This window comes from Leopardus geoffroyi, chromosome E1, assembly GCF_018350155.1.
Source record: "Leopardus geoffroyi isolate Oge1 chromosome E1, O.geoffroyi_Oge1_pat1.0, whole genome shotgun sequence".
NCBI lineage: Eukaryota > Metazoa > Chordata > Mammalia > Carnivora > Felidae > Leopardus > Leopardus geoffroyi.
The window spans coordinates 14,457,323-14,473,069 of NC_059330.1; the positions used below are offsets into that span (position 1 = coordinate 14,457,323).

The 15,747-nt window shown below is 40.2% G+C and overlaps 1 protein-coding gene across 3 annotated transcripts in view; it reads left to right on the plus strand.

Moving 5' to 3' along the window:
* SMG6 (SMG6 nonsense mediated mRNA decay factor) overlaps positions 1–15,747 on the plus strand; it is a 229,780-nt gene that overhangs the window by 11,636 nt on the left and 202,397 nt on the right. For all 3 annotated transcript variants that reach the window (XM_045490409.1, XM_045490410.1, XM_045490411.1), the window contains exons 7-8: positions 5,278–5,388; positions 5,760–5,972. In XM_045490409.1, coding sequence (XP_045346365.1) covers positions 5,278–5,388; positions 5,760–5,972 — 324 coding nt within the window. The remainder of the gene's footprint in view (positions 1–5,277; positions 5,389–5,759; positions 5,973–15,747) is intronic.

The window sequence follows — 15,747 nt, forward strand, 5'->3', positions numbered from 1 at the left end:
TGTGTGGACATAAATTTTCATTTCATTTGAGTAAATACCAAAGGGTGTGATTGCTGGATTGTATGGTAAGAACGGATGTAGTTTTGGAAGAAACTGCCAAATTGTCTTCTGAAGTGGCTGTGCCATTTTGCATTCCTGCTGGCCGTGGGTGAGAGTTCCCGTTGCTATGCATCCTCATAAGCATTTAGTGTTATCAGTGTTTTGGATTTTGGTCATTCTGATGGGTGTGTAGTGTTATCATCTCGTTTTACTTTGCAGTTCCCTAATGATATATGATGTGGAGCATCTTTTCGTATGCTTATTTGCCATCTGTGTGCATCTTCTTTGTGAGGTGTGTTGATCTTTTGCCCATTTTTAAATTGGGTTGTTTTTTTTCTTACTGTTAAGTTTTAAGAGTATATTTTTGGGGTGACTGGGTGGCTCAGTCGGTTGAGCGTCTGACTTCAGCCCAGGTCATGATCCCGTGCTTTGTGGGTTCAAGCCCCGCGTTGGGCTCTGTGCTGACAGGCTCAGAGCCTGGAGCCTGCTTCGGATTCTGTGTCTCCCTCTCTCTCTCCCCCTCCCCCACTCTGTCTATCTCCCAAAAATAAATAAATATTAAAAAAATTATTTAAAGAGTGTATTTTGAATTTTTTTTTAATTTTTCTTTTTTTTTTTACATTTATTTATTTTTGAGAAACAGAGTGAGACAAAGCATGAGCAGGGGAGGGGCAGAGAGAGAAGGAGACACAGAATCTGAAGCAGGCTCCAGGCTCTGAGCAGCTGGTCAGCACAGAGCCTGATGCAGGGCTTGAACCCACAAACTGTGAGGTCATGACCTGAGCCGAAGTCGGACGCTCAGCCAACTGAGACACACAGGCACCCCTATTTTGAAAATTTTTTAATGTTTATTTATTCTTGAGAAAGAGAGGCAGAGTGTGAGTTGGGGAGGGGCAGAGAGAGAGGGAGACACAGAATCCAAAGCAGGGTCCAGGCTCTGAGCTGTCAGCACAGAGCCTGATGCCGGGCTCGAACTCATGAACCAAAAGATCATGACCTGAGCCCAAGTCAGATGCTTAACCAACTGAGCCACCCAGGCGCCCCCAAGAGTATATTTTGAATACCACTCTTTTATCAGATACGTGTTTTGCGAATGTTTTCTCTGTGTGTGGTTTATCTTTTCATTTTCTTTCTTTTTATTTATTTATTTTTTATTTATTTATTTATTTATTTATTTATTTTATTTTATTAAAAAAAAATTTTTTTTTTTAACGTTTATTTATTTTTGGGACAGAGAGAGACAGAGCATGAACGGGGGAGGGGCAGAGAGAGAGGGAGACACAGAATCGGAAACAGGCTCCAGGCTCTGAGCCATCAGCCCAGAGCCCGACGCGGGGCTCGAACTTGCAGACCGCGAGATCGTGACCTGGCTGAAGTCGGACGCTTAACCGACTGCGCCACCCACGCGCCCCTCTTTTTATTTTTTAATTAAAAAATTTTTTTTAAGTTTATTTATTTTTGAGAGAGAGACGGGGAGAGTGAGCGGGGGAGGGACAGAGAAAGAGAGAGAGAGAGAGAGAGAGAGAGACAGAAAGAGAGAGAGAAAGAATCCCAAGCAGGCTCTGCACTGTCAGCATGGAGCCTGACGTGGGGCTTGAACTCACAAACCATGAGATCATGACTTGAGCTGAAACCAAGAGCTGGACGCTTAACTGACTGAGCCACCCAGGTGCCCCATATCTTTTCATTTTCTCAGCACAGAATAAGGTTTTTAATTTTAATGAAATCCATCTTATCAACTTTTTCTTTTGTGGATTGTGCTTATGGTTTAATATCTAAGAACTCTTCACCAAACCCAAGGTTACCTAGATTTTATCCTGTGTTATCTTCTAGGAGTTGTGTAGTTTTGCATTTTACATCTAGGTTCTGTGATCCATTTTGAGTTAATTGTTATGAAAGTTTTAAGGTCTGTGCAAGATCCATTGTTTTGCATGTGGATGTCCAGTTGTTTCAACTCCATTTGTTGAAAAAGTGATCCCTTCTTCATTGAATTGCCTTTCCTCCTCTGTCAAAGATCAGCTGACCATAACTGTGTGGGTCTCTTTCTGGGTTTTCTATTACATTCCATTGATCTATTTGGCTGTTCTTGGGCAGTACCATTGTCTTGATTACTGTAGCTTTGTAGTAAGTCTTGAAGTGAGGGAGTTTGGTCTTCTGACCATGTTCTTCTTTGTCAGTATTGTGTAGGCTATTCTGGATCTGCTTTTCTGTATTAGCTTTAGAATCAGTTTGTTGCTAACCTACAAATCTATTGATTTTGAAGTAGTATTTCATTGTGGTTTTGATTTGCATTTCCCTAATGACTAATGCTATTGAGCTGTACTTACTGGCCATTTGGAGAAATGTCTGTTCAAATCCTTTGCCCATTTTTTTCTTAAAATAAATTTTTTTTTTAAGTTTATAAACTTAGAGAGGAGCAAGGGAGGGGCAGAAAGAGAGGGAGAGAAAGAATCACAAGCAAGCTCTGCACTGACACTGCAGAGCCCATTGCGGGGCTCAAACTCACAAACTGTGAGATCATGACCTGAGCTGGAGTCAAGAGTCAGATGCTTAACCAACTGAACCACCCTGGTGCCCCTGTCTTTTCACTTTCTTGATAATGTCTTCTGATGCCCAAAAGTTTTAAATTTTGATGAAGTCCAATTTATTTATCTTTTCTTTTGTTGCTTGTGCTTTTGTGTCATAGCTTTGAAACTATTACCAAATTCAGAGTTAAGCTATGTTTTCTTCTAGGAGTTTTTATAGTTATGGCTTCTGTATTTAGATCTTTGATCCATTTTTCATTAATTTTTGTAGTTGGTGTGAAATAGAGTCCAACTTCAGTCTTTTGCATATAGATATCAATCGTTCCAGTACCATTTGTTGAATGTTCTTTCCCTATTGCCTAGTCTTGGAATCCTTGTTCAAAATCATTTGGTGCATGGTTTATTTCTGGACTCTTAGTTCTCTTCCATGGACCCATATGTCCACCCTTATGCCAGCAACGCCAGCATTCTTTTAATTACTGTATCTTTGTGGTCAGTTTTGAAATCAGGATATGTGAGTTTTCCACCTTTATTCTTCTTTTTCAATATTATTTTTGCTATTTGGGGTTTCTTGTAATTCCATATGGATTTTAGGATCAGTTTTTTCATTTCTGCAAAAAGAGTCATTGGGATTTTCATAAGAATTACGTTGACTGTGTAGTTGCTTTGGTGAGTATTTACACAGATGTTTTTGATTTATTTAGGTCTTCTTTAATTTCTTTCAGACACGTTTTATAATCTTCAGTATATAAGTTTTACACGTTTACATTTGGTTATTAAATTCATTCCTAAGTATGTTATTCTTTTTGATGCTATTGTAAATGGAATTATTTTCTTAATTTCTCTTAAAGGTTGTTTATTACTAATGTATAGAAATATAATTGATTTTTGAGCATTGATCTTAGCCTTACAGCTTTACTGAATTCCCTCAATGGCTTTTCCCCATTCTGATTAAATTGGTATATTTTTCTTTCATAAATCTCTGACCTAAATTAGTAGTCCTTTCAAGTTCTTTTCCTCTGTCCCTCTTTTTCTGTCTTTTATCCTACTTGTCTTTTAGTGTCACTTTCTCAGTTTTCTGTGTCTTCTATCAGTATTTCAGTGAATCTCAAGAATTCAATGAGAACATGCTTATGCACAGTGCTTTGCTAGGTACTCTGAATGATGAATATGTGATATGATCTGAAAAAAAGTATTGAAAAGACAAGTGAGGTGTGTAGACAGTGATACAAATTAGACTTCATGAAATGTGATGCGTTGATTGTTAAATGCACTGTTATTTTCTGGACCACTAACAAAGAATATGTGAGTTATTATAAATGAGATACAATGGTAGATATTGATTGTAAATCAATTTCAGAGATGTTAAAATATGAAAAAATCATTGTAGAATTGACAAAACAGCCTAAAATCAAGTGAGTGGTATAGACTGAGATTAGTATGGAATAGAATAATATTAAAAATAGCCCCCATTGGAGGCACCTGGCTGGCTCAGTCAGTAGAGCATGCAACTCTTGACCTAGGGGTCGTGAATTTGAGCCCCACATTGGGTCACTAAAGATTACTTAAAAATAAAATGTTAAAAAACAAATAGTCCCCATTGAACTGACTGTAATAGTATGTCAGATATTCTGTTAAAGTGTATGCATTATATGAATTTTAGTCTTTTTGGGAGCCATATGTGTGTAAACATCTCCATTTCACAGATAAGGAAACCTCTAGGTTGATTTCTTTTGAGTTATACCTAATAAATGGCAGGACCAGTTCAAACTCAGGCAGTTGACCTTAGAATGTATATCTTTAACCATGCTAGCAGAATACAAGATGTAAGGTTTTTTGTTATTGTTGTTTGTTTGTTTGTTTGTTTAAAATGCAAGTTTTGAGGAATGAGTTACTGGGGAGAGAGAAGTTAGTGTTCTAGACGCATTTTGAGACAGAAAAAAGGGGAAAAGTATATATGAACTTGAAGAGAGAAAGGGTTTTTGACATTCCTTCTCCCTTTATTTCAGTGTTTTCTTTTTTTTTTTTCTCCTTTCTGGCCTGTTTTACTTCTTTTCCTTATTAACTGGTTGTAAAACTGACTTGAAGTATTTATTTGCTGAATTCATTGGATAGTAGTTTGTATTTCCCTTCCTCAGTAGAGTCAGTGTGGTATAGTGAAAACGTGAACGTAGGAACCAGACAGTCTAAGGTTCATATATTGGCTTACCCGGGATTTGGCTTGGAGACCTTGTTGGACAACTTAGGTTGTTGGACAGCAATTTCTTTGAGATTCCTTTTCCTCATTTCTAAAATGGGAATAATAATGCCTGTGGGGCAGTGTCCTTAGGCTTAGAGGTAAAATCTATAAAGTGATGGTCACTTGTCTCACTATATTTAATCAGTGATGTTGCCATTGTTTATAATTTTTAAAATACTAATTAGTGAGCTGAACCTTGTATTTTTCTAAAACCAAAAGGTAACTGGATTTTATATTTCATGAGGCTCTTCATTCTTTTTCTCCCCCTTGTGAGCACTTGGCTCATAAGATACAGTACTGTGCAAGAAGAGCTCTCTGATGTAGTTGCCATGGCTTCTTCCGTGGATAGCATTCTGATTTTCTTATTGGAATTCCTCACAGCCTGGGAGAGATAGTAATTTTCTAGGTCAGCTGACTCGGGCTGGAGTCAGAAAAAGAATTGGTTGACTTGATGTCTTTGGCCTCTTTCTGCAGAGGAGGAAGCTTGATGCTGTCTATTACTATATGCGCAGTTTAGCTGCCAGCAACCCTATCCTGACTGCCAAGGAGAGTCTCATGAGCTTGTTTGAAGAGACCAAACGAAAGGTGAGTGGGGAGGCAGTCAGACTCATTCCTTCCTAACAGAATGTGTTTCTCTTAGTGCCTCTGTGTCCTCAGCGGAATGACTTATGATGGCCTCAAGGGGTCCCATTGGGCTGTGCTGATGGAGTCAGTCAGCCTCTATGCAGAACCAAACTCATGTTTAGGAAAGTTCTCCAGGGCCCTTGGATGTGCATCTTGTTTATGGAATTAACAACGCCTATGAGACAAAGCAGATGATACTTTGCTACTTTGGGACTATAGCAAAGTCTTTACTTTTTATAGCCCCTGGGCAACAAACTCAGGTGAGGTGAGCGCCTCTTTTTATTAGCTGAATTCCAGGAGAGTCTGAGCTTATGTGTTTGTATATTGTACAGGCAGAACAGATGGAAAAAAAGCAACATGAGGAGTTGGAACTGAGCCCTGACCAATGGCGGAAAGGAAAGAAGTCTACTTTCCGGCATGTTGGAGATGACACCACTCGCTTAGAGATCTGGATCCACCCATCACATCCTCGGTCCTCCCAGGGCACTGAATCTGGGAAGGATTCTGAGCAGGAGAATGGGCTGGGCAGCCTGAGCCCAAGTGATGTAAGTTGCTGAGGGTGATCTAATGAGCAAGACTAACTAAGTAAACATGGGTGCCCCAGTACATGCAACTGGGAATCAGTACACAGACATTTACCATTAATCACAGGGAAGGTAAATCACTTCAGGCTCTCTGATGTCATCGCTCACTTCCAGCTACACTTCTTTCACTTTATTATATGCTTCCCTCTCTCACCACTATGTGGCACTGTAGAATTTAGTAAAACTAGTTTTTCTAGAGGAAGATGTTACTTAGTATAGGATGAGAATTTTTTTGCTGCTTTGGCTTTGGAGTCACCAATATGCTTTCGAATTCTGTTGTGATTTTGTGAAGCTAGAGAGAGAGCATAGTTGGAAAACTGCAAATGGCTGGTTCATTGTGCCTTGAGAGTAAAATTCATAGTGGAGTGAATGATGGTGTGATCTTACCCTTCTCCTATCTACCCTTCTAATCTTACCCTTCTCCAAACTTTTCACAAAGCAGCCAGAGTTATAGCTCTAAAATGTGTATCTGACAAGTTACTTCTTAGAAATAAGAATGAGAGTTTGCTACAATAATCCAAGTAAGATGTGAAAAAGATCTGAACCAGGAAATAGCTCTGGAGATGGGGAGAAGTGAACAGATATATGATATATATTAATGAGGTAGAATCCAAAGGACCTGATTGGACATGGGGAGCTGAAGGACAAGAGGAAGTCAAAAGTAATACCTATTTAGGTGTTTCTGGCTTGGAAACCGGGTGAGTACTGGTCTATTCCTTGAGATAGGGAATAGAGGTAGAATTGGTTTTAGGAGAAAAACAGTGAGTTTAGTTTTGGACATGCTGGAATTTCTGTAGGACATTGAAAAGAGATTTAAAGGCTAACATACCAAAAGTGGGGAGAGTGTTCTAAGTTAGAGATGAAGATATTTGAAGGCATCCCCTTATAGATGGAATTGAAGTCATGGGAGTAGATTTAGTCACTTGAGGAGAAAACAGTGATAAATAGGCTGAAGGTCTAAGAGAGTAAGGAGATAGATGGCAGGGAGACGTCCTTGCAGAGGATTGGAAGGGAGTAGAATCTGGAGCAGAAGTGCAGAGATTAGCCTGACTGAAGGTGAGAGATCCTTCTTTCTTATGCTTGAGGGAGAAGGGGGCAGGTAATTGGGGATCAGGTAAGTTTGTGGGTATTAGAGGAGAAAGATGTTTACTTTTTTCTCTTTGAAGTTGGAGACATTGTTGTCTGCTAAGAATGAATCAAAAGTAGTAGAATAGGAGGACTTCTTTGTGGTTTAATTTAAAATTGCCATTTTCTCTTTTTATGTCCTTCTTTAGCTCTTTTCTGCATGACTTGGAAAGTAGACATTGCTTATGAATGAAACTTCCAGTTTGCTATGTGCCATGATTTGCATGGGGTGCTTCAGGGGAGACTGAAGGTAGACTGTCTCACTGTTGCCCTTTTCTAGTTTGGATATTGCAGCCCCAAATTGGAAGCCTGTATGAATAAGAGAGGAGTCATTCTATTGGGTTAGCTCCACTGTCTGTCTTTAAAATGAAAGCAGCAGGGTGCCTGGGTGGCTGTCGGTTAAGCATCCCACTTTGGCTCAGGTCACGATCTCACAGTTTCTGGGTTCGAGCCCTTTGTCGGGCTCTGTGCTGACAGCTCAGAGTCTGGAACCTGGAGCCTGCTTTGGATTCTGTGTCTCCCTCTCTCTCTGCCCCTCCCCTGCTTGTGCTGTATCTCTCTCTAAAAAAATAAATAAACGTTTAAATAAATAAATAAATAAATAAATAAATAAATAAATAAATAAAATGAAAGCAGCAACAGCAATTTGAGAAAGCATTTTATGGCTTTCTTTGACCTTGGCCTCAAGGTTGGGGAGTATCCTTTGTAAAGGTTAAGGTTGTAACTAATACTCTATAGATCTCACTCTCCCATTGTGCCTCATTGATTTTTAAGTACTGTGTTTATAAGTTTATGTTTTTATTCTTTTTTTTTTTTTAATGTTTATTCAGTTTTGAAAGACAGAGAGAGACAGAGCACAAGCAGGGGTGGGGCGGAGAGAGAGGGAGACACAGAATCTGAAGCAGGCTCCAGGCTCTGAGCTGTCAGCACAGAGCCCGATGTGGGGCTCGAACTCACGAACCGGGAGATCATGCCCTGAGCCGAAGTCAGACGCTCAACCGACTCAGCTACCCAGGCGCCCCATTTATATTTTATTCTCGTTTGCATCTCAGAGAAGGCATTTTCAGTTTATGGGCTGTCATTAGGTGTATTAAGTTTTATTAATTATTTTATTTTTAATTTTACTAATAATATATGAATGTAAGTTTAGTAGAAATTTCAAATGATTAAAGATATAAGCGGAGTGAAGTGGTCATTTCTTTCGTAACTATACATGTTGTTTATGTATTTTCAGCTTACTTATTCTTGGGTAATTACTTTCCTTAATTTCTCTTAAATTTACATCTGTGAGGTTGGGCTTTTAGTTTGAGACTGCCAGCACCAGGGGAAGAAGTCTGCAGTTTCATACCTCTTCATTTATCCAGCCAGGAAACCTCCCTTCCTTTTTCACCTGCTCTCTCAGACCCTAAGTCTGCTTCCCATATTTTCTTTTTTAGAGAAGGCCCCAAGAACTTGGCTTGTTCTCTCCATTCCTTGGAACCTATAGTTGACAAGAAGTGGGGATTTAGTCACAGACATTTGAGTGATTAGGCATTGGGGATACAGATAGAGATTAAAACAACCAAAAACAACCAAAAATGATCTTTGACCTCAGGGAGCACTCAGTCATGTGGGGAAGACAAAAACATACATATGTGATTATAGTGCAGTGTGCCAAGTGCTATGATAAAGGGGAGCATGAGAGGCTACAGGAGAACAGGGTCAGGGCACCTAATTTGGGCAGGGTTTTGGAAGGGTTAGGCATTTTGCAGCTGAAGGATGATGTAAGGGCATTTCCTCTCTAAGACCTGAGGCTTGGGAACTGCAGTATGGCCGGAGGCTATACTATATATATACTTTTCTCGATTTCCACTGCCACCATCCTAGTCCAAGCTCTCATCGGTAATCCACAGACTTTTGAAAAAGTTCCTAATGGTCTTTTCACATTTATTCTTGGTCCTCCTTTGACATTTATTTTTCTTTTTTTCTTTTATTATTATTTTTTAATTCAAAAATTTTTTTTTAGATTTTTTTTTTTTTTTTTTTTTGAGAGTGAGCAAGGGAGAGGCAGGGAGAGAGAGAGAGGAGAGAGAGAATCCCAAGCAGGCTCTGCGCTGTCAGAGGAGAGCCCAATGTAGGGCTCAAACCCATGAACTATTAGATTATGACCTGAGCTGAAACCAACAGTCGGACACTTAACCTACTGAGCCACCCAGGTACCCCTTATTTTACTATTTTTTAATGTTTATTTATTTATTTTGAGTGAGTGCATATGTGTGTGCGCAAGCAAGAGTCAGGGGCAGAGAGATAGGAGAGAGAGAGAATTCCAAGCAGGCTCTGCGCTGTGAGTGTGAGGCTTGATCCCATGGACCATGAGATCATGACCTGAGCCAGAATCAAGAGTTGGACGCTTAACTGAATGAGCCACCAGGCACCCCAGGCATTTTTTTAGATAGTAACCTAAGTGAGCTTCCAGATACACATTTTTGATTGAAAGTCTTCAATTGTTTCTGTTTGCTCTCAGAGTCATGTCCAAAATCTGTACTGTAGTATACTGGGCCCCACATGATTTGGCCCCTGTAACTTCTGACCATACCTTCTCACCATACTTCTCTTCCTCCCTCCCACCCCCAGCCCTGTTGTACTGGTTTCTTCGTGAAGGGCCCAAGTTCTTTTCTGACCCTTGGCTATCACACATTCTCTCTTTCTGCAGTGCTCTTCTCTATCAGTCCCATTCTTATCCTTAAATTCTCAGTCTAAATATCATTTCCCTTTTCCAGGGAAGCTTTTTCTGATCCCTGAGCCTGGATGTTACCCCTTTGTAACCACATTTTTAATTAAGTACTTTTGGGTACAGTTTTGTTGTTGTTGGTTAAAATCTTTCCCTTGCTGGATTCATGGCTCTGTGAGAGGTCCATATCTAGTTGTTCACTTACTTTATCCCCAGTGCCCACATTTACAGGAATTTAAATAAATCTTAGTTGAATATATAAATGATGGAAGAAACTGAGGAATGTGGCTGGAGATGGTGGAGGGGAGCAGATCCTTCATAAATACTGAGGAATTTGGATATCAGGTATTAAGGATTTTAAGCAGTAGGATTTTAAGCTGGGACATAATCAGATTGTGTGATGATCCCCTTTTCAGTACATCTCTTAGAACAGATTTCTTTTATTTTTTTTAAAGGGGATTTTTTTTTTTAATTGCAGAAGTAATACCAATATGGATAGCACTGTATCTAAATCAGTGTCCATGAAGTTTAAAATGAGAGTCCCTTGTATTCTTGCCTTCAGAGACACCACTATTAACTATTTGATGGAGGCCCTTCCAGACCTTTTTTCCAAGCATTTATAAGTGTGTACACGTACACACATACCTGTAGACACATGGAATATATTTTTAACAAAAATGGGATTATCCTCTGCACATGTCCCCTGCTATCTGAAAATAGAGCATTACTATGAAATGTTTCGTAAGCCGAAATGGCATAAAGCAAAGAAACCGTTGCCATTAATTTGTATGGAAAATTTTTTCGACGTTCCCAGACCCCCAAAATACCCTCTTTTAGGCTGTTCTGATACCATAAGACACATCTTGCTAATGGATGCACAGAATAGATCAGACAAAGCACAGATGCTTGCAGACACAGTTCAGAGCTCTGGTGGCCTGATGCTGAGGTGACGAGTGTAGTTCCCAGAGAAGGAGCTTGGTGGTGCCACGCGAGGTACACGCTGCCTCTGAAAACAAATGCTGAATGCTAGTTTCGCTTTTCAGCTTTTTTATAAAAGTCAAAATCCCCTTTGGATTTCTTTCGGTTAGCAAAAGTGGTACTATTGTAGGTCTTTCGTAAAAATAAAATGATACAGCATGAACTTTTGAAAAGCAAGGAATATCTGTATATACTAATCTATAGTTTGCTTTTTTAAATTATCAGCTGGACATACAATCGGTTCTGTTATAATGTAACATACTTCCTAAAATTCCCTGTACTATGTAAAATCACACAGTAAAAACCACAGAGCTTAATGGGGAAGATGGGGATGGGGCACAATACTCAAAAACTTCCTCAGTGATGTATTAAAAAAAAGATATGAACCTAATTAAGGCAGTTGTGCAATTTTATATATTATCCATTGATTAAGAAATAAAAAGATACTAGGGTGCCTGCGTGGCTCAGTCAGTTGAGCATCAGACTTTGGCTCAGGTCATGATCTCGTGGTCCACAGTCCGTGGGTTTGAGCCCCGCGTCAGGCTCTGTGCTGACGGGTTGGAGCCTTGGACCCTGCTTCGGATTCTGTGTCTCCTTCTCTCTCTGCCCCCCCTTCCCCCCCACTCATGCTCTGTGTCTGTCTCAAAATAATAAATAAACATTACAAAACATTTAGAAGTACAAAAACACTATTTTGAAAAAGAAATGAACTTTGCCTACAGAAATGGGCTTCAGAAGGACTAAAGCTTCCCGTTCCACTTTTTTTTTTTTTTTTTTTTTTTGGTGAGAGAGAGAGAGTGCGCAAGTGAGTGAGGGGCAGAGAGGGAATCCTGAAGCAGGGCTCAAGCTCACCCGATACAAGGCTCGAACTCACAAACTGTGAGACCTGAGCTGAAGATGCATGCTTAACCAACTGAGCCACCTGGGTGCCCCCCGTTACACTCTTTTTTTTTTTTTTTTTTTTTAATTTTATTGTTAACAGGTTGGTGTTCTTCCTGGTTCGCATTTTTTTTTTTAACATTTTTATTTATTTTTGAGACACAGAGAGAGACAGAGCATGAACAGCGGAGGGGCAGAGAGAGAGGGAGACACAGAATCCAAAGCAGGCTCTAGGCTCCGAGCTGTCAGCACAGAGCCCGACGCGGGGCTCGAACTCACGGACCACGAGATCATGATCTGGGCTGAAGTCGGACGCCCAACCGACTGAGCCACCCAGGTGCCCCATACACTCTTTTTTAAAGAGAAGGATGGTAGCTTGTGGATTCTTGTGAAGTGATGGAGGGAAGGTTATTTGGAATTGTACAAGTAGGTATAACATCACATGTGGGTAGGTTTAGCTTCTATGAGTTCACATGGTGAACTGCAGTAGCTGGTAGATATTTGGAGAGAGAGAGCGAGTGAGCGTGTGAGCGTGTGTGTGTGTGTGTGTGTGTGTGTGTGTGTTTTATATTCCTGTGTAGCTGGGTTCAGCTGAGTGCAGTTTCCTATGTTCACCCAGTGTTTCTCATGAACAGAATCATGCATAAGGAGATGCAAAATTTGTGTTCTACTCAAAATGTTCCCTAATATATTTATCACAATGGAACAAACATATATTTTCAAAACAAGGATTATAGCAAAACAGACTCTATTTCTACTTGTCCAAGAGTATCTTTTCTTAGTATGTTCTTAGTGTGGCTGAATATTTCATTATGAAGTTATGTGTCATTTGCTTAACTTATCTGTGTAATTTAAATATTTGCCGAGCATTGCTTGTTCATTTTAGTTGTCTTTTTTGGATGATTAGCCTTACTAAGAATTACTCCTTTGACAATTCCCATTTCTAGCACAAACTACTAAAATTTACATCCATGAATAAGAAACAGAAAGTTTGTAGTTTCAAGTAGTTGTTAGTAATGATAGTAGAGTCCCCACTAGTTTGTTCTCTCTCTGCCAAGCACAGGTTTTGGATCTCTCTCTAAGTGGCTGCAGGAGGTTAGCTTGTGGGTTGTTGGTTTTTAGCCTTGAGATGTGGTTTGGGTTGAACATGCTACCTGGGGAGGGACTGCCAACCTCAACTGTAAATGGCATCTTTTTAAACTAATTGAGACTTCTATTTAAACTCTACCCCTGACAGGCTACTCAAATTCGGTGTCACAAGGGTCCCAAGCATTCTTTATTTAGTGGGTGTGCCTTCTGCTATGCCTCAGGTCCCTTTGGAAATCAGAAAAAGGTACTGCTTAGCATACAAGTTGTTGCAGACAGTGAGTTAATTAAGGAGATTATAGGATCAGAGACCCGTTTTCACACTGAAAGGCCAGGGAACTGCTCTGTTTGTATCTTGAATCCAATGTAACTTGTGTCTGTTGACTGGGGAAGAATGAGCAAGTGAGAATGGGAGTCGTTAACAGATGTTTGTCTCTCCAACTTCATTGAGTTCTCGTGTTTTGGCATGATTTGATTTCCTTTTCCCATCTGACTGTGGTTACTGTATAACTTGTTTGATGCCATGTGTGGAAAATGGCTTTAGGTAATGAAATGTCATTGTGTATTTGGCCAAACTCTTGACAAGCCTTCCTTCCTTTTGGCCCTTCAAAATGGTTTTGGGGTTCAGTCTGGACGGTACTTCAGTAGCTCCTAGTAGCAATCATTTGGCCTTTCCTTATTTGAATCTCATATCCTGTTTCATCCACCAAATGATATTGTTTGCCTTGTTTTTTTTCCTTTTGTTCCTGTTCCTTCTGTCACATTCCAGTATTTATTTTATTTCTTTGCATAGTTCCCACCCCCCCCCCCCACCTCCCCAGGACTTGTTCAGGTCCAGTCCAGAATTTACTGCAGTTATTCTTGAGATTTTGGAGTAGACGGCTGCCTTCTGGGTCCAGTGTTTAACCAGACTAAAGGTTAGTTTACCTGTCCTATTGTGCCTCTGTTCTAGGGTTGTAAAGATGAATACAACATTGTTACTACCTCAAAGAGTTTACAGTCTAGTGCATGGGTCAGCAAGCCTTTCCTGTAAAAGACCATATAGTCAATAGTTGAGGCTTTACAGGTCCTATGGTCTCTTTTACAACTACTCACCTCTGCAGTTGTAGTGCTAAAATAGCCATAGACAGTACCTAACTGAATGAGCATGGCTGTGTTCCAGTAAAACTTTATTTACAAAGACTGGTGGCAGCCTGCCTTTGGCCTGTGGGCCTCGTTTGCCAGCTTCTGATCTGCTGGAAGTAATGACTATGTAAACAGAATGTTTCAGCATACAGTTGGTTATTGTCATTTGCGGTAGTTATGTGCTATAAAGTCACCACAGACACTGAATTAGTGAATACTGAACCATTGCTTCTAAAGGAAAAACAGGATTAGGTTTCTGTGAGCCTCTGGTTATAAGAATTTCATCAGGTGATTAGTACATAATCTTGTTTTATGTAGGTTTCTGTTTAAAGTCACTTTATTTAATATATATTGGTGACTCCTGGCCGGCAGCACTATAACTTGTGCCTGAACAAATACACACATTTTCTCTGTAAGGCACATCCCAGCCTTCTTGCACTTAGGAACATTAGACAGCATTTCAAGCACTATGCTTGGAGGCCATTTTAAACAGGGAAATCACCAACAAAAAGCACACAAATGTGAGAGGCATGGCACTAATAGACTATGAAAAGGGCCCTTGTTTAAAGTATGAGAACTTGAACAAAAAGGCAGAGAGTCACCTTGTTGGACCTCAGCTGGGAACAGGTGTATCAGGGAACTTGAATTTTTTGCCACTCTGTGTGTGTCCACGAGTGTCTGCGGAAACACCATGGGGATTGATTTTGGTGTTACTAATAAGTTTTAGCAAGTAGCTGAATTCACAAATATGAAGTCTACAAATAATGATGACCAAGTATATTGTGGTAAGTGTCATGAGGGAGGTGTGCGTTGGGTACCGTCGAAGCATGGGGAAGGGCTACTTGGTTCAGTCCAGGTGGAAGCATGGGTTATAGTGAGGAAAAGGGGAGTCACTTTGGAAGACTTCTTGGAAAAGTTAACTAGGCCAGGTGAGAAGAGAGTGTTCCAAGTAGAAGAGACAGCATGGGCAAAGGCAGAGGAGGTGTGGCACAGCAGAGGGTTTGCAGGTATCTAAACATACAGTAATTTGGAGGATCATGTGAGGAAATTGGGGTAGGAGAAAGACTGAGCCTTCTGCAGGAACACTTTCTTGTTTGGTGCTGTGGTATGTATGGGTAGTGGTCAGTGGGCTGGGCCCAAATAATGTACTTCTGGATGCCGGAAATAATTTGTTTCTGGAATTTCTCATTGTTTACTTGTCATGTCTGCGTTGTTAATTCAACAAAAGCAGTACTGTTTCATTCACTAAATTAGGTAGGATGGAAATTGACTGAATTTTTTGTCCTGCAGTTTGTTGATTAAAATTTGAGGGCTACTCTTTTAGACGGTGCTTTAGGCGTTGTGAACTCAAACATGCAGAAGATACTAGTGATGTTTCTTTGCGTCTTGGTTGTTGGAGGAAATTGCCAATGGCTTTAAGTAGGGCAAACCTCTTTTTCTTTTCATTTTGGTATTTTTATTGCCTTTAAAAAGTTACAAAGCAAAAAAAAAAAAAAATTAAAAAAAAAAAAAAAAAGAAAAAGGGGCGCCTGGGTGGCGCAGTCGGTTAAGCGTCCGACTTCAGCCAGGTCACGATTTCGCGGTCCGCGAGTTCGAGCCCCGTGTCAGGCTCTGGGCTGATGGCTCAGAGCCTGGAGCCTGTTTCCGATTCTGTGTCTCCCTCTCTCTCTGCCCCTTCCCTGTTCATGCTCCGTCTCTCTCTGTCCCAAAAATAAATAAACGTTGAAAAAAAAAAAAAAAATTAAAAAAAAAAAAAAAGTTACAAAGCCAACACATCCTTACTGTAAAAAATTTGAAAGTGCAGACAATGTGTTTGTACCATCTAGTGTTGAC